Here is a 24,463-nt window from a genome sequence, read left to right as displayed (position 1 = left end):
TCTCACAGCAATGGAAAAGTACTGTCTACCTTCCTCCCCTCTGTTACTTTGAAGAAAACCCCAAGTGTCACATCATTCCATCTGTCAGTATGTAGAATGTATCCCTAGATTATGAGGACTCCTTTAATATAATCCCAACAGCATTATCACATCTAAAAAGAAATAAAGATTGTTATTTAATGTCAACTATTCCATTGATGTTTGAACTTCCACTAATCCTACCTAATAAAAGTAATATGCAAATTGACAATCACTCCAACACACAATGGCTGCCCCTATGTAGTCAAAGTTGGCTGCCCCCATGTGGACTCCTATTTAATAAAAGAGTAATATGCAAATTGACCATCACTCCAACACACAAGATGGCTGCCCCCATGTGGACACAAGATGTCCAGCAGAGGAGGGCAGTTGGGAGGGACCAGGCCTGCAAGGGAGGGCAGTTATGGGCGATCAGGCTAGCAGGGGAGGGCAGTTGGGAGGGACCAGGCCTGCAAGGGAGGACAGTTGGGGGCGATCAAGCCTGCAGGAGAGGGCAGTTAGGGGTGACCAGGTCAGCAGAGGAGGGAAGTTGGGGGCGACCTGGCCTGCAGGGAAGGGCAGTTGGGGGGGACCCAGGCCTGCAGGGGAGAGCAGTTGGGGAGGACAGGCCTGCAGGGAAGGGCAGTTGGGGGGGACCCAGGCCTGCAGGGGAGGGCAGTTGGGGAGGACAGGCCTGCAGGGAAGGGCAGTTGGGGGAGACCCAGGCCTGCAGGGGAGAGCAGTTGGGGGGGACAGGCCTGCAGGGGAGGGCAGTTAGGGGTGACCAGGCCTGCAGGGGAGGGCAGTTAGGGGTGACCAGGCCTGCAGAGGAGGCAGTTAGGGGTGACCAGGCCTGCAGGGGAGGGCAGTTAGGGGTGACCAGGCCTGCAGGGGAGGGCAGTTAGGGGCAAACAGGCTGGCAGGGGAGCAGTTAGGCATCAATCAGGCTGGCAGGGGAGTGGTTAGGGGGTGATCAGGCTGGCAGGCAGAAGTGGTTAGGGGCAATCAGGAAGTCAGGCAGGTGAGCAGTTGGGAGCGAGCAGTTCTGGATTGTGAGAGGGCTGTCCGACTGCCCGTTTAGGCCAAATCCCGGTAGGATCGGGCCTAAACGGGCAGTCGGACATCCCTCAGGGGTCCCAGTTTGGAGAGGGTGCAGGCTGGACTGAGGGACACACAACCCCCCCGTGCACGAATTTCGTGCACCGGGCCTCTAGTTGTTTTATAAACATTATAATCCTGTCTAATAAAAGAGTAATATGCAAATTGACCATCACTCCAACACACACAAGATGGCTACCCCCATGTGGTCAAAGATGGTTGCCCCCATGAGGACACAAGATGGCCACCACAAGATGGCTGGCAGGGGAGGGCATTTGTGGGCTATCAGGCCAGCAGGGGAGGGCAGTTGGGGGGGACCAGGCCTGCAGGGGAGGGCAGTTAGGGGGGACCAGGCCTGCAGGGGAAGGCAGTTGGGGGGGACTAGGCCTGCAGGAGAGGGCAGTTGGGGGGGACCCAGGCCTGCAGGGGAGGGCAGTTGGGGGGGACCAGGCCTATAGGGGAGGGCCATTGTGGGGGACCAGGCCTGCAGGGGAGAGCAGTTGGGGGGGACCAGGCCTGCAGGGGAGGGCAGTTGGCGGGGACCAGGCCAGCAGGGGAGGGCCATTGTGGGGGACTAGGCCTGCAGTGGAGAGCAGTTGGGGACGACCAGGCCAGTGAGGGAGGGCAGTTAGGGGCGACCAGGCCTGCAGGGGAGAGAAGTTGGGGGGGACCAGGCCTGCAATGGAGGGCAGTTGTGGGGGACCAGGCCTGTAGGGGAGGGCAGTTAGGGGTGACCAGGGTGGCAAGGGAAGGCAGTAAGGGGTGACCAGGCCATCAGGGGAGGGCAGTTGGTGGCGACCAGGCCTTCAGGGGAGGACAGTTAGGGACAACCAGGCCAGCAGGGAAGTGCAGTTAGGGGCAATCAGGCCAGCAGGGGAGGGCAGTTAGGGGTGACCAGGCCAGCAGGGGAGGGCAGTTAGGGGCAATCAGGCTGGCAGGGGAGCAGTTCAGCATTGACCAGGCTGGCAGGGGAGTGGTTAGTGGGTGATCAGGCTGGCAGGCAGAAGCGTTTAGAGCAGGGGTGGGCAAACTTTTTGACTCGAGGGCCACAGTGGGTTCTTAAACTGGACCGGAGGGCCGGAACAAAAGCATGGATGGAGTGTTTGTGTGAACTAATATAAATTCAAAGTAAACATCATTACATAAAAGGGTACGGTCTTTTTTTTTTAATTATTTCAATAGTTTTATTCATTTCAAACATTTTAACAAGAAGAATGTAAACACTAATTATTATAATTTGAAACTTCAAAAAATGGAGGAATCATAGCACAATAACATACCTTATATTGAAGATGGCAAAGGCAAAATAAAATTGCCTAACAAAGGAAAGGTACAAAAGCCTTTCAAATTAAACTTAAATATAATAAAATAATTTAAAACTAAAACAAATAGAAAAAAAAAATGTGTAAACAGTAAATTAAACATTTTCTTTAGTGCAACTTCCAAATTATGCCCGGGACGTAGATGTAGATGGCAATGTAGACTGGGTTGAAAGGTTTTTGGTCTTTAAAACATCAACTTCAGTGGGAACAGTGTTGTTGGTCTCCTTTTTAGCTAATGCTCTGATACTGTGCTCTCCAGGGGCGTGTCTCCCTACATCACCACGATAACGTGTCTATGCATTCCCAGGGTGATGTCGGGGGACGCGTCCGTGGGCATTACAAGGAGCCTCTGAAAGATTGAGAGGTTGTTCCTTCTACTGAATGGGCAGATATAAATCCGCCCACTCAGAAGAAGGAGCTGCGGCCGTGTTTCCTGACGTTGCCATGTTAACACTGCTGCTGGTGAAGGAGGGGAGAGCAAGAGAACCCTCCACTCTTTCGGCTCCGCGGGCCGGATAGAACAGCCGAAATGGCCGGATAGAACAGCCGAACGGGCTGGATCCGGCCCATGGGCCGTAGTTCGCCCACGGCTGGTTTAGAGGCAATCAGGCAGGCAGGCAGGCGAGCAGTTGGGAGCCAGCAGTCCTGGATTGTGAGAGGGCAGTTGAACATCCCTCGAGGGGTCCCTGATTGGAGAGGGTGCAGGCTGGACAGAGGGACACACACACACACCCCCATGCACGAATTTCGTGCACCGGGCCTCTAGTTTCTCTATAAATATGCAAATGCGATACGTATAGACCTACAAACATTCATCCTCGTTTTGTTTGTTAAATCAGCATCCAAAGAGAGGCTACACTTTGTGATTAGTCTTTTAAGTTTTGGGGGTTTTTTTAACGTTAAACGCTTTACAAATTTGCGTGTCATTCTTGTGCAGGGGCCATGCTAATCTTCCCTATATTGTTCCAATGTTAGTATATATGCTGCTGAAGCAAGCGCCTTTTACATTTCTTAATTCATAAGTCCCCCCTCCATCTTTCCATCTTTATTTCTCTTTGCAGTTTATTAGTTGAAGGAACCAGGTTGCTTGTTTGGTAGTTTCCCAGAGTCTGAAATTTGCTGACTGTCTCCCCATGGTGCAGTTTAACTTGCTCCTCTGTCCCAGATCTGTACAGTGAGGGAGAGATCTAGAGGCTTGATCCAGTTCAAGTGTGACCTTTCTTTTTTTTTTTTTAATAAGACTACTTCCTAGAGGGTCTTATGTTCTATCAGAGACACATACCATGTGGCTGTCTCTCTTTTTGTGGTGTCAGTTCCCCGAATGCTCAGTGCCTCGTTCCGCTAGTAAATAGGCTTGATAGCTAGTGATATTCGAATGCAGCCCGTCCTTTTCATTTATTAGCTGAACTAGTTCTCTAAAGAGACACTTGCTGTCACCTACTGTTGGTTTCCCAGTGGTACAGTTTATGTAAGAAAGGAGGATAAATGCTGAATTCTTTCCTATTGTGTACCTAGAGTTAGTTCCCTGATACCACCCAATAATGACCAATTATGTGTATGTGTCTTGTTTTATTTTCCAGTATTATTATGAACTCAAGGTTTAAGCAAATTCTTTTTTTTTTTTTAACCCATTACACTTACGTTGTTGATGCTCACATTTCCCCATCTTTGGCCACAATTTGTTTTCATTGTTGTGGTTTTAAACTGTTAACACCTTTCAGTTTAATTACCAAGATACATATTTAAGGTAATACACAGTCATGGGCTCTGACATTCTGAAGCTTCTGAGTATTAAGTAATAACTTTTCTCCAATCTTAAAAGTATCACCCCATTGTAGGCATGACTTGGGTGGGGAGGGGTGAGTTCAGGTTGATCAGTCACCACTGGGCCCCATCTGCAGCCACTCGTGTGCTGGATGGCATCACATATGAATCAGCACATTTGGTGATGGTGCCAACTCACTAGGACTTTGGCCAGGATCTTGGTGTGCAGGGCCCAGGCCAGTCCATTGCTCCACTAACTGGAACCTTTCTTCTTCAGGAGGTGTTGGAGTTGGCGTTCTCCATCCTCTATGACCCCGATGAGACCTTAAACTTCATTGCGCCTAATAAGTATGAGGTGAGCGGCATGGTGCTGCCTTGCACATCCCAGCCCTCTCTGCGATTCTTCAGCCAGAGGGGAGAAGCGGGCACAACAGGAACATCCTGTCCCCATAAAGCAGGAGGCTGTAGCCTGTCGTGAAGGCTGTTTGACACAGGGTCTGCCACCTGGGGTCCTTTTCCCCTGAGCCGGGCCCTCTAGGTCTCTTCAGCGGTAGCTGTAGGTTGTCATTAGCAAGACAGGGCCAACTAGGGCTAACTTATTTGCTGCAACTAGGAAAAGTTTCCTCTTTTCAGTTTCTGTGGCCGCCTACCTAGGGAACCTAACAGATGCACCTCCTCAGAGCTCCTGGCCATATGCAGTAGGTCTGGTTTGGGCTTTGAAGCCAGATGGCCCTGATCCTGCTGACCCCGGCTTGCAGTTTCAGTTGCAGCCCTGGAAGATACTAGATGTTACCTGAGTCACTGCTTTTGAGACCACACGGTCTGGTGAGCTCTGAGCCATCAGAGGAAGCTGGAGGCGGGGCTTCTGGAGGAGGAAACCGTTAGGAGGGGCCCTGAGCTGCCAGCAGAGCTTTAGTGGGAGGAAGTGAAGAACTAGCAGGTGGGGAGGGAGACAGGGAACAAAGGCATAGAGAAAGATGGAGCAGGAGGGCCGGGAGGGCTGAGAACTCTCTGTCATTCCCTCGTTGTGAGACCCTCCAGTGCAGTTTCTCTAGTACTTAATTTCAACATTTATTGACTGGGGGAGGGGTGTTGTTTTTGTTTACTTTTTTAAAAACAAAAGTGAGTCCCACAGTGGTTCCTTTTGTGTCCTGTTCTTTTCACCTAATTTGTATTCTCCCCTCCCCATTACTAATTTAAGGGGCATTTCCAGGTACTTGCTGCCCCAGTTCTCAGGTCTGGTTTTGCTGTGTTCTTTAATTGTATTTTTTAAAATCATATTTCACATTATTGTAGGGAGTTTAAATGTCAATCTCTCATAAAAACCAAAAGGTCAGGCCTCCTGGTGCTTACCACAGGCTGTGTTCTTACACTGACTGTACAGAAATAGGAGGCAGAGTAAACCCACCCCATATACACCTCAGCTTAGGCCCTTTGCCTGGTCTGTATTGTGAATGGGGAGACATTGAAAAGCAAACAAACAAACAAACAAAAAAACCAAAAGGTCTTTTGAGAAAGTGAGCAGCTCCCAATTTACCTTTGCTATTATCCCAAGTCAGTTTTGCCTATGCTGACTAGTTCCAAAAGAGACCAGAGTGAGTCCTAGGAAAAGGACCTTGGCAGGACTCCTGCTATCCAGGGGCCACCTTCTGATGTTCTGCAACTTGCTCCCCCAGTACTGCATCTGGATTGATGGCCTCAGTGCCCTTCTGGGGAAGGACATGTCCAGCGAGCTGACCAAGAGTGACCTGGACACCCTGCTGAGCATGGAGATGAAGCTGCGGCTCCTGGACCTGGAAAATGTCCAGATCCCAGAAGCGCCCCCACCAGTGCCCAAGGAGCCCAGCAGCTACGACTTTGTGTATCACTATGGCTGAGCCTGAGCCAGAGGCGACGGCACCCAGGAAGGCATTGGGACCCAGGAGAAACACTCACAGTCTGGTGCCTTGTCTTTTGCTTGTACAGAATCCATAGGGACCGTGGTGGCCAGTAAATGCCAACCATTCCTCCAACCCACTTCTGACCACCCAGAGCTTCTTCTTGGTCCCCATCCACTCCAAGTCATGAAGGCAGGTGCTCTGCCCTCCCATCACTGTGGAGCCTGGCTTTGGGCCATGAGGAATGAACAGCAAATGCCCTTGCCCTTCAGGCCAGGAAACTGTTTTGAGCTAGATAACAACAGCCACTCACCTTTTCTTCCTGAGCCTACTCTCCCGTGGTCAGCTGGCTCCCATGTGGGCAAGAGCTGGCCCAGAAAAGGCTGCTGCAGAGGACAGTGCTGGGCATGTTGAGAGCCCTGCAGAGCCTGCCTTTGGGTGACTCTGTGCCTGTCTCAGATCTAAGTAGAGGCCTTGCCCGTGCTTTTGTCATCTTTGTGAGGGCTCACTCCGGCCACAGACAGGCCAACATGCAGCTGCTGCTGAGGCTCGGCTCTAACATCTCGTCTCGGGATCCACCAGGTCTCTCTTGCCCACGCAGTTGTCTGGGCAGATGGAAATGTCTCCCTACAAGCTCACCATCTCCCATCCTGGCAAGTCAAAGACATCAAGGCTGAGTCCACCCTCTTAGTCTCCAGGAACTCTACAGGGACAGCTCAGGTGAGCCTGGGCTAGCCTGTGGTGAGGTCACTAGAGTCCACTCCCCTCCCCACACTTACGTCTTTCCCTTCCTCCGGGGGAGACCTCCCACCTAACCCGAAGTGCAGCCCTCCAGGTGGCTTTCCTTCGGCCTTCCAGACCTCGGGAAGTTGGGCTTCCCTTCCTTCCCATCCCAGTGCTGTGGTTCCTGCCATTGGCCATGATTTCAGGGAGCTAGCTGGAGGCCAAAGCTGTGCCAATGGCTTTCCCTGGTGCTGCCGCACTTGTAGACCACACGCACAGCCTCTCTCCTTGGACATACGTGAACTCAGTGGCATTCAGTTTTGGTAGCCTGGCACGGTAGGTACTACCCAATGAAGAGTGTACTATATATTTTCTTTACTATAGGCCATACTTACACAGACATGTATATATATTTATATAAGATCTACCTATCCGAGGATGGAATGTTTGAGGGATTATAAAATTGGAAGCAAAAAAAAAAAAGTAACACTTCCAGTTGTGAGCCAAGATTGTAACCTGAGAGCAGCCAGGAGCTTCCTGTCAGTAACATGTTTTCAATAAATACTCTTTCATGTACAAACTGTGGTTCCTTCTTCCTACTAACAGCTCTTTCTCTGTTACTGGCTTCCTGCCCAAGGGAACTTTCACCTTGACAAGCCTTCATTTCATTGTGTCTGGGAGACTTGAGAGAGCGCCAGCCGGAGTCCTCAGCCACCTTCCAAGGGCCCCTTTCTCTTCAACCACCCTGCCTCCACCCCACACACAGATACCTGCTGGGTAAAGATGCTCACAGATTGTCACATCAGGACAGAGTGTTTTCTGCTCGGGCCTGCTGAGTACATCAGGGAAAGACACTGCACACCCCCATGAACACATCCTCCCTCTTCTTCCTGCCAGGGACACAGGCAGGGAGCAGTTGGAATACTTGTACCTTACAAAGAAAACACGTTCTTCACCCCGTGTGTCGCCATGTTTAGTGCCCAGCCTTCCAGGTGACGTTTCAGGCTGTTGCTCCAAACCTGAGCCTTGGTAGTAGGGAGGCTGGAATGAAGGCCGTGATGAAAATAGATACTTTTGCCTCTGAGAGAGAAGGGGGCAAGGACAAGCTCTTTCAAACCACATAGAAAGTGCACGCAGTACAGGCCTTGAGGACTGAATAAAGCCAAGACCCTGGGCAGCGATGGGTGTCATTGTAAGTGATTAAGCACAGAATGAACTAATGCCTGTGAAATGCCAGCTGCTGGTGGTGAGGGCCGCAGTGGTTTGCATAATAAACTGCTTACACTCTGGCCTTGAACCTTCTGTTCAGAGCAGCCAGGGAACCCAGCTGAGTCACTTGCAAGGATCTACGTTTGCAGCCAGTCTTAGAGCCAGAGCCCAGGAGGGGATTGGGGTCAGAGGGGGACAAAAAGCCCCAAAGTATGCCTCAGTCTTCAACCCTACTCTGCTCTGTCCTCCTAATGGATCTCTCTGTCTGCTCCACTGGCTCTGCCCCTCTTAATCCATCCTGCGAGATGAATAAGATCTAAACTCTGCCGCTGGCATTTTTGGGGCCACTGCATCCTGTGCCTTGGCTACTTTTCCCACCACAGTTTTTGTTCTCCTTATCTTTCTCCTCCTCTCCTTGTTTCCTCTGTCTCCCCTTACTCAACCTATTGAAATGGAGATCATTCTTATAAAGTTTCGGGCACATAGAAAATGGTTCACAAACCTTTATTATTTACTACCTTCCATGGGCCTTCTAAATCCTAAAGTGTAGCGCCCTGACATAGCACTCCCCAGCTGGCTTGTGCAACCAGAAGAAAAAGCCCATGAGAGTTATCTCTGCAGTTCCTTCCACGATTGCCCAGCTCTGGTTTGGAATAAGGTAAACAATTGGCTCAATAGAAGTAAATAGGTGACGGTTTTCTGGGCGCCCCGGCTCTGAAGCAGGCACAGAGGCTCCAAAGCGAAGCCCCGATGATCACAGTACGAGGGGGTGCCGGAGACTGGGCTACGGAAGGGGTGGCGGGGATGCTCCCCGGGGAGGGGACGCAACGCGGGGTGTCGGCGGACCCGGGAGAGAGAACCCAGCTCCCAGGCCCGCCCCACCCCGCGGCAGACGCCCCGCCTCCCAGTGGCTTTGGGCGGAAATATTCCTCCGACCACGCATCGCCGGCCTCGCACTTCCGGCAGGAGGATCGCGGCCGGGAGCGCCCAGACCGAGGTGAGTGGGCGCGCCGCCAGCCTCCGCGCGCTCCCGGGGGCGGGAGGGGGAGCCGGTCAGGCCGGGCTCTGCGGGGCGCGCCTGGGAGCCTGTCCCGCGCGGAGAGGACTGGGCCTCGCGGGCCGCCCTTTGCGCGCGCTGTCCCGGGCATTTCCTGGGCCCCGCGAAGCTGGCCTGGAGCCCACGGGAATCCCGCCTGTGCGGCTCTGCCCGCGAAGAGGCTGCATCCCGCTGGGGCGGGAGTGAGGGCCCGCAGAAAACTTGTGGGCAAACCGGGAATCGTCAGGTGGTGGGAGGTGCTGGGAGGATGAGGAGGGGCCCTCGGGGAGAGTTCAGCGCGCAGAGGTGTGTGGAACAGTTTGCAGGCAGAGGGAACAGCTGGCGCAAAGGACGCAGGCTGACGTGTGTGACACACCGCCAGGGCCAGCGTGCTGGGCGCTGAGGTGGCGGTGGGAGAGGGAAGTTGCAGCCGTCTTCGGAGGCCAGATGGTGGGCTGCGTTTCTGGGGGCCTTCTGAGTAGTTGGGGTTCGCCCGAGGGCTGCTGGGCTGCTTTTTGTGCCTAAGCCCTCTCTCCAGGCTGCGGGATGGGGGTGGGGTGGGGGCGGGGAGAGGAGGTGCGAGGTATGGAAACGGTTGCAGTCAGCAGTGAAAGGTAATTGTGGCTTAGACTGCGATGGTGGAGTAGAGAGCAGCGCACAGAAGGGTGGAGAAGTATATTGGAGACGGAACTGACAAGACAGATTTGAGAAGAGGGAAAGAGTGGTCAAGGACAGCTTTTGCCATTGATTTGGGGGTTTAGGCCTAAGTAATGAGATGTGTTATGCTGGCATTTACTAAGGATGTCGGGGGCATGAATCTTGAGTGGAGCCCAAGTTAGATGTACTAGCCTGGAGCTCGTAGGAAAGGTTGGGGCTGATGTAAGGAATTGAGAACTTGTTGGCATGTCGATCAATGGGATGAGATTATGCAAGATGAGAATTAAGGGAGAAAACAGAAGCCAGGTTCCAACGGCAGGCACCGGGTTTTTATGGTTGGGTTGGCCAAGAAGGAGTCCAGAAAAGCAGAAGAAACTGCAGAGTGTGGTGTGATATCCAAGCGGCTTTCCCAGGAGGAGGAAGTGGTCAGTTGTGTAAGATGCTGATGAGACTAGAGACTTGGCCCTTGAAGGGGCAAGTGATACGGTGGGGCCGTGGGGGCAGGCTGGGGACGTTTCACGGTACCAGGAGGGGGGTGGGCCCCTACCGTGAGCCAGCACCATGCGCTGTACCTGATGCCACTGACTCCCCTCCCAGGAGGCTCATGACTTTATCCTCCTTTACAGTTGGGGAAACAGGTCCAGAAGTCAGGTATAGGAAGGAGAGGAGCCAGGATTGGATCCCAGGTCTTTCTCACGCTGGGCCCACATTTCTGACCCTGAGCTGCACTGCCCACGTTCTAGTTGGGAAGGTTAAGGGCAGCCGAGTGCTATGGTGATACACCAACTGATGTGGCTACTGCTCCAAGCTACTCTGCCCCGAGGAAAAAAATGCAATTCCTTTCCTAGGCAAGTGAAATTTGAAAGAGTATTTGCTCCTTTAAGCCTGGTTTCCCTTATCACAGAATAAGGGTGGGGACCTTATCAGTCACAGATTTCTTGGTGTGCAGGAGTGCTCAATAAATGCACACTGAGTAAGTGGTTAGATCTGTGGTCGGCAAACTGCGGCTTGCGAGCCACATGCGGCTCTTTGGCCCCTTGAGTGTGGCTCTTCCACAAAATACCACGGCCTGGGTGAGTCTATTTTGAAGAAGTGGCGTTAGAAGAAGTTTAAGTTTAAAAAATTTGGCTCTCCAAAGAAATTTCAATCGTTGTACTGTTGATATTTGCTCTGTTGACTAACGAGTTTGCCGACCACTGGGTTAGATGATTTCCAAGAGCCCTACTAGCTGAGGTCTGTTGTGTTTGGGGTTAGGTGACCTTCTGAAAAGTAGGAAGAGGAGTTAACTTTGGGACAGTGCTCCCTGTGAGCTGGGGTAGTCATGGCGACTTCCTAGCGATGGGGAACCTCACCAGCTCTTTGAAGGAAGGAGGGAGGGTGGAGGGTTATTACAGTGTTGGAGCAGGAACTGCAGCAAAGGCAGAAGGTAGGAGAAATTGATTCCCAGAAGAGTACAGACTGCCCTGTCTTGGAAGCCGTGGGTAGGACCACAGGGAGGGAGGGCTGGAAGAAAGATCTCTTAGTGCCAGCATGCCCTGTGGTCACCTGTAAGCAGTGCTTCTCAACCCAGGAGACGTTCAGCAATGTCTGGAGACATTCTTGTTTGTCATTACTTGGGATGAGGGGCAGAGATGCTACAGGCATCCATTGGTTAGGGACCAAATGCTGCTAAATGTCCTACAGTGCACAGGACAGGCCTTCTCCGAATGTCAATAATGTCAAGTGGAGAAACCCTGGTCTAGAGGAAGGAGTATGAGCCTTGAGATCTGTTGGACCCCACTGCCTAGCTGTGCTAGCAGAATTCTGATTGTGGGCGGTGCAGGGAGAAGAAGAGAGAATCATATAGGAGACTAATGCATCGGGTGGGGGGAAAGGGAATGGTGGCTGGATGGTAGTGGTGGAGGTCAGGAAATGTGACCATATTTGGGATATTTTTAAGATGGATCTGACAGTACTTGTTGATTGAATGTGGGCTGAGGGAAAAAGAGGAATCAAGGATGAGAACAAGGTTTCTGGCCTGAACAACTAGCAACTAGTGACTGGTGGTGCCACTGGTGAGGTGGGAAGAGGAGCAGGTTTTGACGGAGGGTGGAGGACTCCTAGAAAACAGGAGTCCATTCTGGACAGGCTGGGTGTGAGGCACCTGATGTTAGACATCCAAGCCAAGAGGACAAGGTGGCAGTTGGATATCCTGCGTTTGCTGGGGAGGTCGGAGGGGGCGATGTGCATTGGGCCATGTCGGCCTACAGAGACATTTCAAGGAATGGGTCCACGTTAGGCAAAATAGCACAGTGGCTCTCAACCTCCTGGATGCTACGCCCTCTTTTTAATGACAGATATTTTGGTGATAACTCCCCCCCACACACACTTATTATCTTAAAATGAAACTTATGGTTCAAAAAACTGCCAATACGTAAGTTGTTTTTTTTTTTTTTAAATTGGCAATGCCCTACCCATAATGTAAAAGAAAGAAAAGGAAAGTAGTTGTTAATAATGTTTCAATATGTGAGTTCCTGGGCACAGGCTACTGGAAGGTACAATGAAGCAGCCCCTGCCTTCACCACTCCTGTGGAACCTGCAGGCAGTGACGGCCACAGTGCAGCCTGCCACAGCCTGTGGCAGCTCCAAACCCATGCCGCTGTGGCTGCGGTTGGTTTTTCCAGACTGGGAGCTCGGGGTACCCTTTCATCAAAAACAGTTCAGTCTCCCCTCAGTGTACATAGTAAATGTATTCTTGGAAATTTTCGTGCCTAAAGTTTAGGAGAACCACGGAAAAACTGCTGTTACCTGTAAAACAGAGTTGGGTTCTTTCTAAGCAGCTCTTGAACCTTCAGGAATCTCGAAGTCATGAGGCTGCAGAACAGGTCTCAGTGATGTGGACTGCCCGCCTCAGAGTCCCCACTCACTAAAAGTCAGGCGTGTCCCTGCAGAACGCCACCAGGGTTCCCCAAGTTCCCCTGAAGAGAACCAGAGCCCTAGAGTGTCCGTTGGGACAGGAGCCTGTGCCAGCTCCCAGTTTGCCTTGGGGAAGGGGAAATGATACAGGGTACAGAAACAAGGTTAATGCTCCCTGCAGAAAGGACTGGGAGGGGAAGTTGGGGTGCCTCTGATCAGATGGTTGTAGGAAGGCTTCGAGGCAGTGGCATTTCTTTAGGGTGGTAACATATCAAAGGAGAAGACAGGGAGGGACACAGATGAAGCAGCAGGTGGGATAAGCTGGACTGGGGGGGGCGGTCTGGTATGCTCGGCACTCACTGGGGTTGGCTGGGTTGATAGGCAGCAGGGGGTGGTTTAGTTTGGTAAGACCCTGTGGCAGGCTCCATGTCTGTGACACTGGTTGTTAGAGTAACGGCAAGGTCCGTGTTGGTTTCCTGGTCCATTTTACTGATTATTATTATTATTAGAGAGAGAGCAAGGGAGAGGGAGAAACATCAGTGAGAGAGAACATCGATTGGCTGCCTCTTGCACACCCCTCACCAGGGATCAGGCCTGAAACCCAGGCCTGTGCCCTGACCGGTGGCACATGGGTCGATGCTCAACTACTGAGCCACCGACTGGGCTCCTGGTCTATTTTAACACCGTAATGACCAGATGGGTCCCCTGAAAACCACAGGCCCACTCTCCTGCAATGAGTCATCGCCGTATGGAGAACTTATAACGTGCCGGGTGGGGTTGTAAGGCCAGCATGGACATGGCGGGCCCTGTCTTCGTGGAGCTCACCGCCTCCCAGGGGACACAGATCATCATGCCCTGCACAGGTCCGATGGAGGAATCATGGGGGACCCATGAGAGCAGCCTGTGTGTCAGGGGCACCCATCACACTGCGGGGGAGGGTTCCTGAGGAAGCAACATTTGAGCTGAAGATGAGTAGATCAGCTGAGAAAGTATGGAGGGAGGGCAGAGCGCCGGCTCCTCCAGGCGCAGGATGGAGCCTGGTTGCTCGGGGAACTGAAAGGCGGCTGGCCCGTGGGACTAGGGCACGAGGGCCGCAGCTAAGCTGAGGCCTGCAGGGGCCCGATCGGGCCTTTTTAGCCCAAAGAAGGGTTTTGATCTTTATCTTAAGAGCACTGGAAGCCGCAGAAGGGCTTTAAGCAGTGGTCTGACATGATCAGATTTATGTTTTAAAAAGGTCACTTTGGTAGCAATTCATGGAGAACAGCTTGAGGCGACAAGAGAGTGGATGTGACCGGGAGCTCAGCTGGGAGCGCCCGTGCTGGGGCTGGGCTCCTTCCTGCTCCTGTCTGCTCCCATCTCCCTGCGGGACAGGCCTGGGTGGGTGGAGTCAGATGGCCCTCACTCTGCCCAAGTCACCTGTGCTGCCTTTGTATCCTTCTAGCCTCAGACCTGGGACCTGTGAGCCCTGCACCCGGTAACCATGGAGAGGACTGGTTCGGTCACCAGCCCCTTAGGTGAGGACTCCGCCTAGGCTCGATAACCATCCTGATCATGGAGTGAAGAGAACTCCTCTCACCAGGCGACGTTCTTGTTGCAAGTTCTTGTTGAAAGTCGTGGCGCAGGCCCAGCGGCTCTTCCTGCGGCCCATCTTCAGGAGAGGTGCCTGCCCCCGCCGACCCCAGCTGGGGAGCAGCTGCTTCCACAGATGGGGAGGTGGGCCCTCGACGTGGCCTTTGTGTGGAGGGCAGTGTTGACTCTGGGGCTGGTCCTTCTCTACTACTGCTTCTCCATTGGCATCACCTTCTACAACAAATGGCTGACAAAGGTGATTGGGAGGCCTGCACCGCGGGGCCAGGAGGGAGGTGGCGGGGCTACAGTGCCCCTAATACTTAACAACAGGAAGGCACGGGCTTCAGCCAATCACATTAGTGATGGGACAGAACCCTACAGCCAGCGCTGCCATGCGAGGGATTCTCCCGAAATGTTTGCATCGGGGGGAAATTAGGGGGCCACAGGGATGAGCTGGGGAGACTTGGGGAGCTTAAGCAGCAGCTGTTGACCAACAGGTAGCAAAGTAGTTCAATATACTAATGGCTGGCACAGCCATCCTGGCCCATGCTGCTGTTTCCTGGGTGTGGGCCATGGGGAGGGGCTGGAGCAGGTAGCTAACAGGCTGGCGAAGGTGGAGACAGCACTGAGCTACAATTGAGCCCCATTCGTCCACCTGCTGTCTGTGTGACCTCCAAACTGGGACTAAGTCTCTGATGCCAAGTGATTGTAATGTGGGTGAAAGCCCCTGCAGAGCCCTCAGCAAGCACCGAATCAGGGCCACTGCCACCAAGTGGGGGGAGCCAGGGAAGGGCTGGCTGCTAAACTGCGCCTGGCCGGCTGTGCTTTGGGCCCTGTACAGAGCTTCCACTTCCCCCTCTTCATGACGATGCTGCACCTGGCCGTGATCTTCCTGTTCTCCGCCCTGTCCAGGGCGCTGGTCCAGTGCTCCAGCCACAGGGCCCGCGTGGTGCTGAGCTGGACCGACTACCTCAGAAGAGTAGCTCCGACAGGTGTGTTCCTGTGGGGAGGGCCCTGCGGGAGGAGGGTTGCTTGGGAAGCCATAGGCCAAGAACAAAAGGAAGCCTTGCTGGCCTAAAGCCTAGGCCCCTCTTTCCCTGCCCCACCCATGTTTCCTCACTCCTCTCTGCCTGCCCTCCCTGCCCTCACGTCTGCCTCATATGCACTCTCCATCTTCCCACTTCCCCCATGCACAGCACACAAAAGCCCCAGCGCAGCGGTAGCCTTGTAGTTGCCTTGACCTTGAACATGCACACTGAGCTGTGTTTCCAGGCCTGGAGGTGGTGGTGAGCAGAGCGTGTAGTCAGTCCCTGCTCTCGGAGCTAGGCGGGGAGGGTTCCCCAGAGCAAGGGCTGAGTGGGCTGAGACCTGGAGGGCGAGTGGGACTGGGCGGTTGGGGGAGGGGAGTAGTTTAGTGCATGTGTGAGTCCGCAAGGGAACTGAAAGGGTCTTAGAGAGCTGAGAACTCAACATGGGCGAGAGGAAGTGAGAGGGTGGACGGGGTCAGATCCCGGAGGGCCAGGTCCTCCTCCGTGACCACTCTGAAGAGTTTGCAGGATCGGATTAATATCTGCCAGCAGGGGGGCATGCAAAGAATTAGCAAGTGGGAAGGACACAGGCCCAGCCGGTCAGAATGCACTACAACCTGAATGCTGGAGTAGACCCCCTTCCTCCCCCCATTTTTTGAGTTAACCTTTTAGTTGCTGGGTAGAAAGGAAGGCCTAAAGCCCCAGAGAAAGTGAGGGGACTCATGGAAGTGCCCTCATGGAAGTGTTCTAATCACTGGTGCCCCCATACCACCTGCCCTTTCTCCCCGGTGTGTCTGTGAGCGCCCTGTGTCTCCACAGCACTGGCGACTGCACTTGACGTGGGCTTATCCAACTGGAGCTTCCTCTATATCACCGTCTCACTGTGAGTACCGCCACCCCTCGGGCACACGTGCTCTTTGTCCATCCAGCTGGCTGTCTGCACTCCTGACCGACAAGCCAGCACTGCACCACCCTCTGGGACCAGCCGTCCTCTCTGAGCTCCTCCCTGACGCCCAGCAGCTTTCCAGAAACTCTTCCTTACGCTGGGCACAGGCGATGCTGGGCCCGCTGCCGGGCGGTCTGGGGAAGCCAGGGGCTCAAGCAGAATGGACGGTGGTGGCCCGCGGGAAGGCATGTCGGCGTGCAGTGCACGCAGCTGCACAGAGAGGGGGCCCGGCAGTGACTTCTTATCTCCGATTTTGTGCCTCGGAGAGCACAGTCCCTGCCTTCTCGTACTCTCCTCTCATTCTTTCTTCCTCGACCTGGTCTCCGCTGAGGGCGGCTGATAACAGGCCTCGGTGAGCTCAGTGTCAGACCTGCAGCCTTTCCTCCCTGCTGATAACAGGGAGATTCCTTCGATGAAAGGTCACGAATCGGCCCAGATGACTCAGGCCACCTTCCTTTGGTCTTTTGTACCCAGATTGTCCTGCTGCCCTGAGCAGAGCCAGTGGCCCTCAGGGAAGTCAGGAAGCTCCCCCCCTTTCCGGCCCACTGACTGTACTGTGGGGTCCGTTCTGGATGGCGGGTCTGAGCCCCGGGTTCCAGCTGTGCACTGTGGTCACTTTTGCTTCCAGGTACACAATGACCAAATCCTCAGCCGTCCTCTTCATCTTGATCTTCTCTCTGATCTTCAAGCTGGAGGAGCTGGTGAGGCCCCAGCATCCCCTTAATCCCTCCTACCCCCTCAGGTGGTAAGCATGAGAAGCGAGGTCTGAGCAGCAGCTCCTCACTGTGACAGAAGAGAGGAGCCCAGCCCAGGGGCAGAAGCTCCCGACGCTGAGGAAGGACCTAGCACTGGGCACCACCAAGAAGTTCAGAAAGCGGTGTGGCAGGGGGGTAGAGGCCACGGGATGAAGGGTTCCAGGAAGAGGGCCAGGTCAGGTCAAGCTGGGCCGGAGGCGCCTGCTATGCGAGGCAGCACCTTGGTTTCACAGTGGGGAGGGGGCCGAGGACAGCAGAGGGAAGCACTTCAGTGTGTAGGGCAGGTAGGAGTGTTGGGGACCAGCCAGCTGGATGCAGCCCTGCACACCTCCATGGGAAGAAGCTGGCCAGGGCCTTCCAGGGTGGTGGGTGGGGAGAGAAGGGCCAGCCAAGGTGGCTGCCGACCCCCAAACTCCAGGTGGGATGACCTGGAGACTCCCCAGTTAGCTGCCGCCTGCTCCCCTCCTCATAGCGGGCGGCGCTGGTCCTGGTGGTCCTCCTCATTGCCGGGGGCCTCTTCATGTTCACCTACAAGTCCACGCAGTTCAACATGGAGGGCTTTGCCTTGGTGCTGGGGGCCTCGTTCATCGGTGGCATTCGCTGGACCCTCACGCAGATTCTCCTGCAGAAAGCGGATCTTGGTGAGAGCCGGGCCTGGCACCAGAGGGTGGAGGAGGTGGCCAGGCCTGACGGCTCACCATGTCCCCATTCTGTAGGGCTCCAGAACCCCATCGACACCATGTTCCACCTGCAACCACTCATGTTTCTCGGGCTCTTCCCTCTCTTTGCCATATTTGAAGGTAGGTTGGGCCGTCCCCCTCAGGGCACTTCAGTGCAGCAGGCCCCCAGCCCCCTCTTTGCCCAGCACTGTGGTAGCTGTACGGGACACAGATCAAGTGCAGCCTCTCCTGACAGTGCCCGTTTTGTGTGTCTGAACAGACACTTAAACCAAATGGCTAGAATCCAGCATAAATGTTACATGGAAAATGTATGAAACATAGTAGACGATAATGAGTGAATGTGTCCAGCCCCGGAGGTAGGCCAGGGCTGTTCTAATCATTGTACATATATCACCTCTTTTAATACTCCCCCAAACCCCATGGGGCAGTACTTCGAATATCCTCATCGTGCAGGTGAACAACAGGCAGAGAGAAGTAGAGATAACCTTGCTTCGGGTCCCATGCCTCATAAACGAGCCTGAACTTGGATCCAGGAGCTGGCTCCAGAGTCCCTCCTCTTAACCATTCTGCTGTGTTCCGCCTCTTAGGAGGAGAGGTCATGCATTGTCTCAGGATGGTAGGGTGGGAAGGCTTTCCAGACAGTGTATCTGGGAGGATGAATGGGACTTGGACAGGCTGATGGGGGGTCAGGGGGAGCATCCCAGGAAGGGGAAACAGTAGGTTCCGAGGAATGGAGTGTGTGCTGGATTGCAGGAGTGTGTACTGGGGGGCCGGGGGGTACAGGGAGTCTGGGCAGGTGAGAGTTCCCCTCCACTGTCATCTCCCAGAGAGGAGGAGAGCGGGGGGAATTGTCTAGGCTGGGAGGTGCACAGCATCCTCCTTCCTCTGATGTTTTGGGATTAGGCTTTGTCCCCTGTCTGTTTATCCTTCCTCCCAGAGTTCCTTCGGTCCTCAGGGTCATTACAGAAAATTCTGACCCGCATCCATTTAAGTTGCAAGCAGTGAAGCGTCTTGAACCTCTGAGAAAATCATGTGTGGCCCCGTTGTCCAGGAAACTTCTGTTCTGCAGCCTCATTTTTTCTCTCTTTTTTAAAATCTCTCCCCATTCCTCCATTGTGTCCCCGGGAAAAATGCCACACTCTCCCTCCGCCCTGGGTGTTTACACCGCTCCTCATCTCTGCCAACCCTCCCCCAAAAGCCCCTGGTCGTCACTTAGCAAAGCTGCATGGATTTAGCTCCTTTAATCTTTTCTGGTAAATTAATCCCCCAAGCGCCTTCATTACTTATGTTGCTTTCCCCGAGTCCCTTCCATTTGCCATGCCTTTGCAGTACTGCTGAGCCCAGCACCGGGCAAGATGTCCTACATCAGAGGCTGGGGGCAGGGTGTGGGGGCTGTCACTCTTGTTTCTGTGGTACTTCCCTCCAAAAGTCTCAGAGTCCTCAGCCAGCCTCCTGCCCCCGCAGGTGTGTCCTTTGTGCCTAGTCTGGGCTCACCTCGCATCCTGTTAATACTCGCAGGGGCCTTTCCTGAAGGGAGGGGCCCTCTCAGATGGACAGTGCTGGAGGGTCAGGAACCCTCTGAGAGTCTAAGCAAATTCGCTGCCTGGATGCCTGTGTGGGTGTCTCTGCAGCAGGGGGCCGTGGCTTTTGTCGAGTATTTATATGCAGTGTGTGTTTTTTTGAGAACTGTTCATCAGATTATACCATCTGTTTGAGAAACATGGGTCTAGTCCAGGGGTGGGCAAACTTTTTGACTCGAGGGCCACAATGGGTTCTTAAACTGGACTGGAGGGCCGGAACAAAAGCATGGATGGAGTGTTTGTGTGAACTAATATAAATTCAAAGTAAAGGAGCGGAGGGGAGAGCAAGAGAACCGGATAGAACAGCCGGATCCAGCCCGCGGGCTGTAGTTTGCCCACGGCTGGTCCCAACCAGTTCATTTTATTAGTGGGGAAACTGCTCCCCAAAGGGGGCGTGTCTCGGCCAATTCCCACAGCTATGTAATAGTCAGGCCTGGATTCAGATGGGTTTTGCCCTGTCTATAGGTGGCCCACCTGAAATGGAGAACAAAGGACTCCCCCACCCGTTGCCCAGGGGTTGAAAGTCCTCACTTGGTGCCTGCCCCACCTCTCTTGGGCCCATTGGTTATCACCGCTGCCAAGGCCATAGGAAGGCACCACCCTCACCGCTCCGTCCGCAGATGGGAGGGAACGCCACATGGAAGAGCAGGGTGCTCCTGTGGGTTGTCTCTGTGGTGCCATCCCCTGTACTTAGCGCAGGGGCTCCGAAGCCCTCCTGCCACTCCCTGGGCTCTGGGCAGCCATCCTTGCTTCCTGGTTTCCCCAGGTCTCGGGCCATCTGCATGAGCTGCTCCCATCCTTGTCGTCGGAGCCTGCGATAGTCAGCAGGTGCTTAGGAAGTGTGCCCTGCGACAGGGGCAGTTCTCACCCGGCTGCGGGAGGATGAGGCCGCCTGGCAGGCACACCCAGGACATGGCCCCCCCTGTCTCCCCCATTGCTTTCAGGTCTTCATTTGTCCACATCTGAGAAAATCTTCCGTTTCCAGGACACAGGGCTGCTCCTGCGGGTACTCGGGAGCCTCTTCCTTGGCGGGATTCTTGCCTTTGGTTTGGGTTTCTCCGAGTTCCTCCTGGTTTCCAGAACCTCCAGCCTTACTCTCTCCATTGCCGGCATTTTTAAGGTACAGACTCAGAGGTGACCCCAGTCCTGTCTCAGAGAGGAGCCCCTGAGGGTGTTTCTCACCAGCAGCCCCTGCACCCCAGGGCCTATAGTGAAGACAGGGAAGTGTCTCATTAGGGTGCTAAGTGCTATGCTCTCATCTGTACCCCCCACCCTCACTGCAGCCCTGTGAGGGGGGGATGGTCATGAGACATGAGCTGCTCCTACCCCAGAAAACACAGCTAGTGGCCGAGCTGGGGTGCAGAGCCAGGTCCAATTCCACTAGGCTTGGGACGCATTTACATTTTATTAGGAATGCCAACACTGGTCCTTTGGCAGCGGCAGGGAGTGAGAAGCCCCCACTCAGACTCATCAGTAACAAGCTCTGTGATTGATTGGTGCTGTCTGCCATGGGCACAGCCAGGGACAGTTAAGTCGGTGCCCTGTGCTTGCCTAGCCTGCCTTTACCTCTCCCTGGCAGCGCTCTTGCCTCCTCTCGCCACTTCCCTCTTCCCTCCACCACAGGTCTCACTCCTTCCTTGGAGCTGTGAGGGAGTTTGCTCTTTGATCCTGGAGCAGTGCTGCCTAAAAGCAGAAACGGGGGGCTCCCCAGGGGTCTTCTGGTTCCAACCAAATGATGAGGCCTAAGCCATGACTCTCAGAATGAGTCATTGCACAGTGCCATTGGCAGCCATTGTGTACGAAGAACCCCGGGACCAGTGCATGTCCCACAAAGCCCTGTATGACGCCACATTCTCTCCCCCGGCAGCTGAGGGCTCCCCACCTCTACCTTCTGGAGCCTTTATTCCTGTGGACACAGCTGCGTTTGGTTTGCCTCTTTTTATCCTGACAATTCTGTGAAGGCATCTCCTTTGTTTCGTCTCAGTAACACAAAGGAGGAAAGCATTACAGCAGGCCCCTGGAAGCTTCCTCTTTGCCCTGCAGGCCGGCCGCCCTGGCCTGGGCGTTTGGGCGAGTCTGGCTCTCTCCTGTGGTTGTGCTTAGTGCCTGGCCCTCTTTGCAAAGGGGCCCACTCATCCTGCCCATCACTTCCCCTTCCTGCTTCTCTGCCCGCAGGAAGTCTGCACTTTGCTGTTGGCAGGTCATCTGCTGGGCGATCAGATCAGCCTCCTGAACTGGCTGGGCTTCGCCCTCTGCCTCTCGGGAATATCCCTGCATGTCGCCCTCAAAGCCCTGCACTCCAGAGGTAACCTGAGCCCCTTTCCTACGCCCGCATTCATGACTTTCTCCCCATGACTTCAGCCCCTCTGATTTCCTTCAGGGAAGAGGCAAGTGCCCCTCGGCTTCCCCAAGTAGTTCCAATCTGCACCATTCAGCCGCCTCTGCAGTGGCTGCTGCCCTGCTCAGCATGCTGGTGGTGGTGCCACTGCCACTCCCAAGAAGACACAGGAGTCATCTCTAAGGAGCTGGGGAGGGGGCCCGGGTGACTGAGCACACTCACATCAGGTACAAGAAGCTGATTGGGGCTGTAACTGGTCTCTCTTCATCCCCAGGTGACGGCGACCCTAAACCCTCGAAGGGGCTGGGCTCCAACCCCGACCTGGAGCTGCTGCTCCGGAGCAGCCAGCCAGAGGAAGGGGATAATGAGGCGGCGGAGGAGGAGGACTTTGTGGCCCAGGGATAGCAGCGACCAGCCAGGGTAGCAGCTTGGAAACAAGCCGCTCCCAGTCTTCATACTGATGGCAGCTCAGGGACCGGGTGGCTTCTCACAGCAGCTGGGAGCAGTGGGCCAGCAGTGTCCACGCTGGGCCTCGGGTAGCACGGGACCCATGGAGAGCTGGTCAAACAGAGGGGGGAGCACCAGGCAGAACAGGCCCCACGCTGTGCTGGAGTCACAGCGAAGGAACGGAGGGCTGTTCTCAGCTGCCTGCCAGGCTCTGGCCGCCAAGATCATGATTTCAGAGGCCTCACAGGTGTCTAAGGGGCCTGGGCCTGGACTGCAGAGCAGTTGGGAAGGGGAGATGGAGAGCTGGGGGCTTATCACCCGGACAGCTCTTAGCTCAGAGAGCAGATCTATTTATAGTTTGGAAATAAAGGGTTTAGAGTCCACTAGTCACTTCATGTTGCCTGGACGCGTGGGGGCAGGGAGGGGCAGTCGGCCTGGCTTTTGCTTTCTCTGCCTGGGGCCTCGCAGGTGACTGGCCAGACTCCAGGCCTTCCCATCATGTGTACTCCTGCTTGAGCCCAGGACCCTCTCGGGGGCCCAAGCACACCTGCAGGCAGGGAAGGGAATATGCGCTGAGCACCATGTTCTGGGGACCTTCACAGCCTGGATCTGACTCCTGACTGTCACTTATCATCCGTTACTGTTACTTATTAACCAAATTACTTAACCTCTCTGAAATGGGGGTAATAATTGTCTCAGAGTTGTTCTGAAGGTTGGAAACAGTTTAAATATTATATTAGTGTTTATTTTGAAAATCCTTTCAACAACCATGGATCCAAGACCCTAAATGAGTGGCCGACCTACGGTTCACAGCATCAGGTGTGTGCGCCCAGTGTTTGTCCATGAAACACATGTGGATGGGGTGATGGGCCTCTGGGCCTTCCCACTGCCTATCCTGGACGAGTCGCTGTCTATCAAGTGGGAAGGGAGGAGACAAGCCCCCACCTCTGATGTGCTCTGGTTCTGAGGCCTGGCCTGCTCCTGGGAGCCGGTTCCCCTGGATTGGGAGGGACTGCTGGCCATGGGGTCACCCTCCCAAGCACAAGTGCTTATAGGCATTCACAGCAGGTGGCGCCATCACACCACGAGGTGACGCCCAGAACTGGGGGAACCACCACCACCCGAGCCCAGGCAGGAGGATATAGTGTCTGCGGGGGGCAGCCTGTTACGAACTGTTCTGATATGTTGGAGCCATGAAAGCCCCTTTGAAGCCTAGGAGAACGTTAGTGTTTGAGGAATGGGACCGGCAAACTTTTTGAAAAGGGCCAGATAGTAAATATTTCCCATTTGGGGACCATCTGGTCTCTGTTGCAGCCTCTCAAGTCTGCCGATGCAGCAGGACAGCCGCCATGGACAGATCCAGAAACACACGGGCAGGCTGTTCCAGTGAAACCTTATTTATAGGAATAGGACTCGGCGTGTTGGCTGCAGTTTGCCAACCCCTGCTGAAGAAGAAACCTTAAGAATTGTTGAGTCCCAGTCCACGGAGGCAGAGGGTGGGTGCCGTGACTAGTCTGAGGTCCTCAGAGCCTCCAGGCTCAAGTTGAGCTTCACTGCACAGACTTCTCCTGTACTTGGAGGTGTGACAGGAAGGGCTCGCCGAGGTGCCTTATCTGGTTCCTGCACCTCTGCCCCCCTGGATTCTGCAAGCTCAGGATTAAAGGAAGCTCGTGTTTCACGAGATGATGTGGGGCGAGCTAGCAAAGAGGAGGGGTCAGGACCCCCTCACCCCTGCCTCTGCTTGGGAGGCTGGTTGGGGTGCAGGATGCTTGGGCTGCAGGAGAGCCTGCCAGGATCCCCTGGCTTAGGTGGATGAGAGCTTCCTGCCTGCCCCTCCTCCCACCGCCCCCCTCTGCCCACACAGGGAGCAAAAGCTGTTGTCTGGTGCAGTAATTATAGGGTGCAGAGCAGAGGCCAGTGCCGGCTGCATGTTAGGTTCAATGACAGCCCCTCACTTAGCAGCAATTACCAGCTGATCCTAGAGGAGGGGTTCCTCCCTCTGCCCCCTCCCTGCCAGCCCTATTGCCTGGCCTCTCAGGCCAGACCCTGTTCACCCTCAGCTTGGAGCCCTAGAAGCACCCATGCTGTCTGCAGCCATTGCATCTCAGGGCTGCATCGTTGCCATGGTAACTCGGTGCTTGCACAGGTTTCAGGAAGCTCAGGCTGTGACTTGTCTCTCCAAGGCTGTGCTGTCTGTCCCCACGAAGCCTACAGCTCCAGGGCTTCTGCAGAGGAGGGAGGAGGGAATGTGGGCTGACCTGCAGGTTCGAGTTTTAAGTGCTTACATGCCCACCGTCTCCCGGGAGCCTACCGCGGGAGAAAGGTTATTGCCCCCAATATATGAGGATGTCTGTAGTTGAGGTCGTGGTGGGGATGAGAACGAGCTGGAGCTCACCCATGGGACAAACCTGCGATGGCAGGCAGGGCCTGGAATGCCTTCATCTTCCTTCTGGTACCTTCCCTGCTGTGCGGGCTCAGGGCATTACTTCCATCTGTTTCTGCTCCATTCTTCTGAGGGAAA

At 54.4% G+C, this 24,463-nt stretch overlaps 2 protein-coding genes across 17 annotated transcripts in view; both read left to right on the top strand.

Annotated features, from left to right (window-relative positions):
- Positions 1-7,380, top strand: part of ELMO2 (engulfment and cell motility 2) — a 39,185-nt gene extending 31,805 nt beyond the window's left edge. For all 12 annotated transcript variants that reach the window (XM_080685323.1, XM_080685324.1, XM_080685329.1 and 9 more), the window contains 2 exons: positions 4,480-4,557; positions 5,879-7,380. In XM_080685323.1, the coding sequence (XP_080541449.1) occupies positions 4,480-4,557; positions 5,879-6,079 (279 nt within the window). In that variant the 3' untranslated portion in view covers positions 6,080-7,380. The remainder of the gene's footprint in view (positions 1-4,479; positions 4,558-5,878) is intronic.
- Positions 7,381-8,892: 1,512 nt separating this feature from the next.
- On the top strand, positions 8,893-22,692 carry SLC35H1 (solute carrier family 35 member H1). 5 transcript variants are annotated; one of them, XM_080683719.1, is made up of 10 exons: positions 8,893-9,008; positions 14,041-14,424; positions 15,010-15,160; positions 16,016-16,079; positions 16,771-16,843; positions 17,370-17,538; positions 17,614-17,697; positions 20,102-20,277; positions 21,333-21,462; positions 21,770-22,692. In XM_080683719.1, exons 2-10 carry the CDS (start codon positions 14,305-14,307, stop codon positions 21,898-21,900), a joined length of 1,098 nt encoding a protein of 365 aa, XP_080539845.1. In that variant the 5' UTR covers positions 8,893-9,008; positions 14,041-14,304; the 3' UTR covers positions 21,901-22,692. The 5 variants fall into 5 exon arrangements, with proteins under 5 accessions (XP_080539845.1, XP_080539848.1, XP_080539849.1 ...); XM_080683722.1 differs by having other exon boundaries at positions 17,433-17,538; positions 21,770-22,647; XM_080683720.1 differs by lacking the exon at positions 8,893-9,008 and adding an exon at positions 9,114-9,497.
- The last annotated feature ends 1,771 nt before the right edge of the window (positions 22,693-24,463 follow it).

This window comes from Plecotus auritus, assembly GCF_963455305.1.
Source record: "Plecotus auritus genome assembly, chromosome: 8".
NCBI classification, from domain to species: Eukaryota; Metazoa; Chordata; class Mammalia; order Chiroptera; family Vespertilionidae; genus Plecotus; species Plecotus auritus.
The sequence above is the reverse complement of the archived record's forward strand: the minus strand, read 5'-3'. Positions and strand labels throughout refer to the sequence as shown.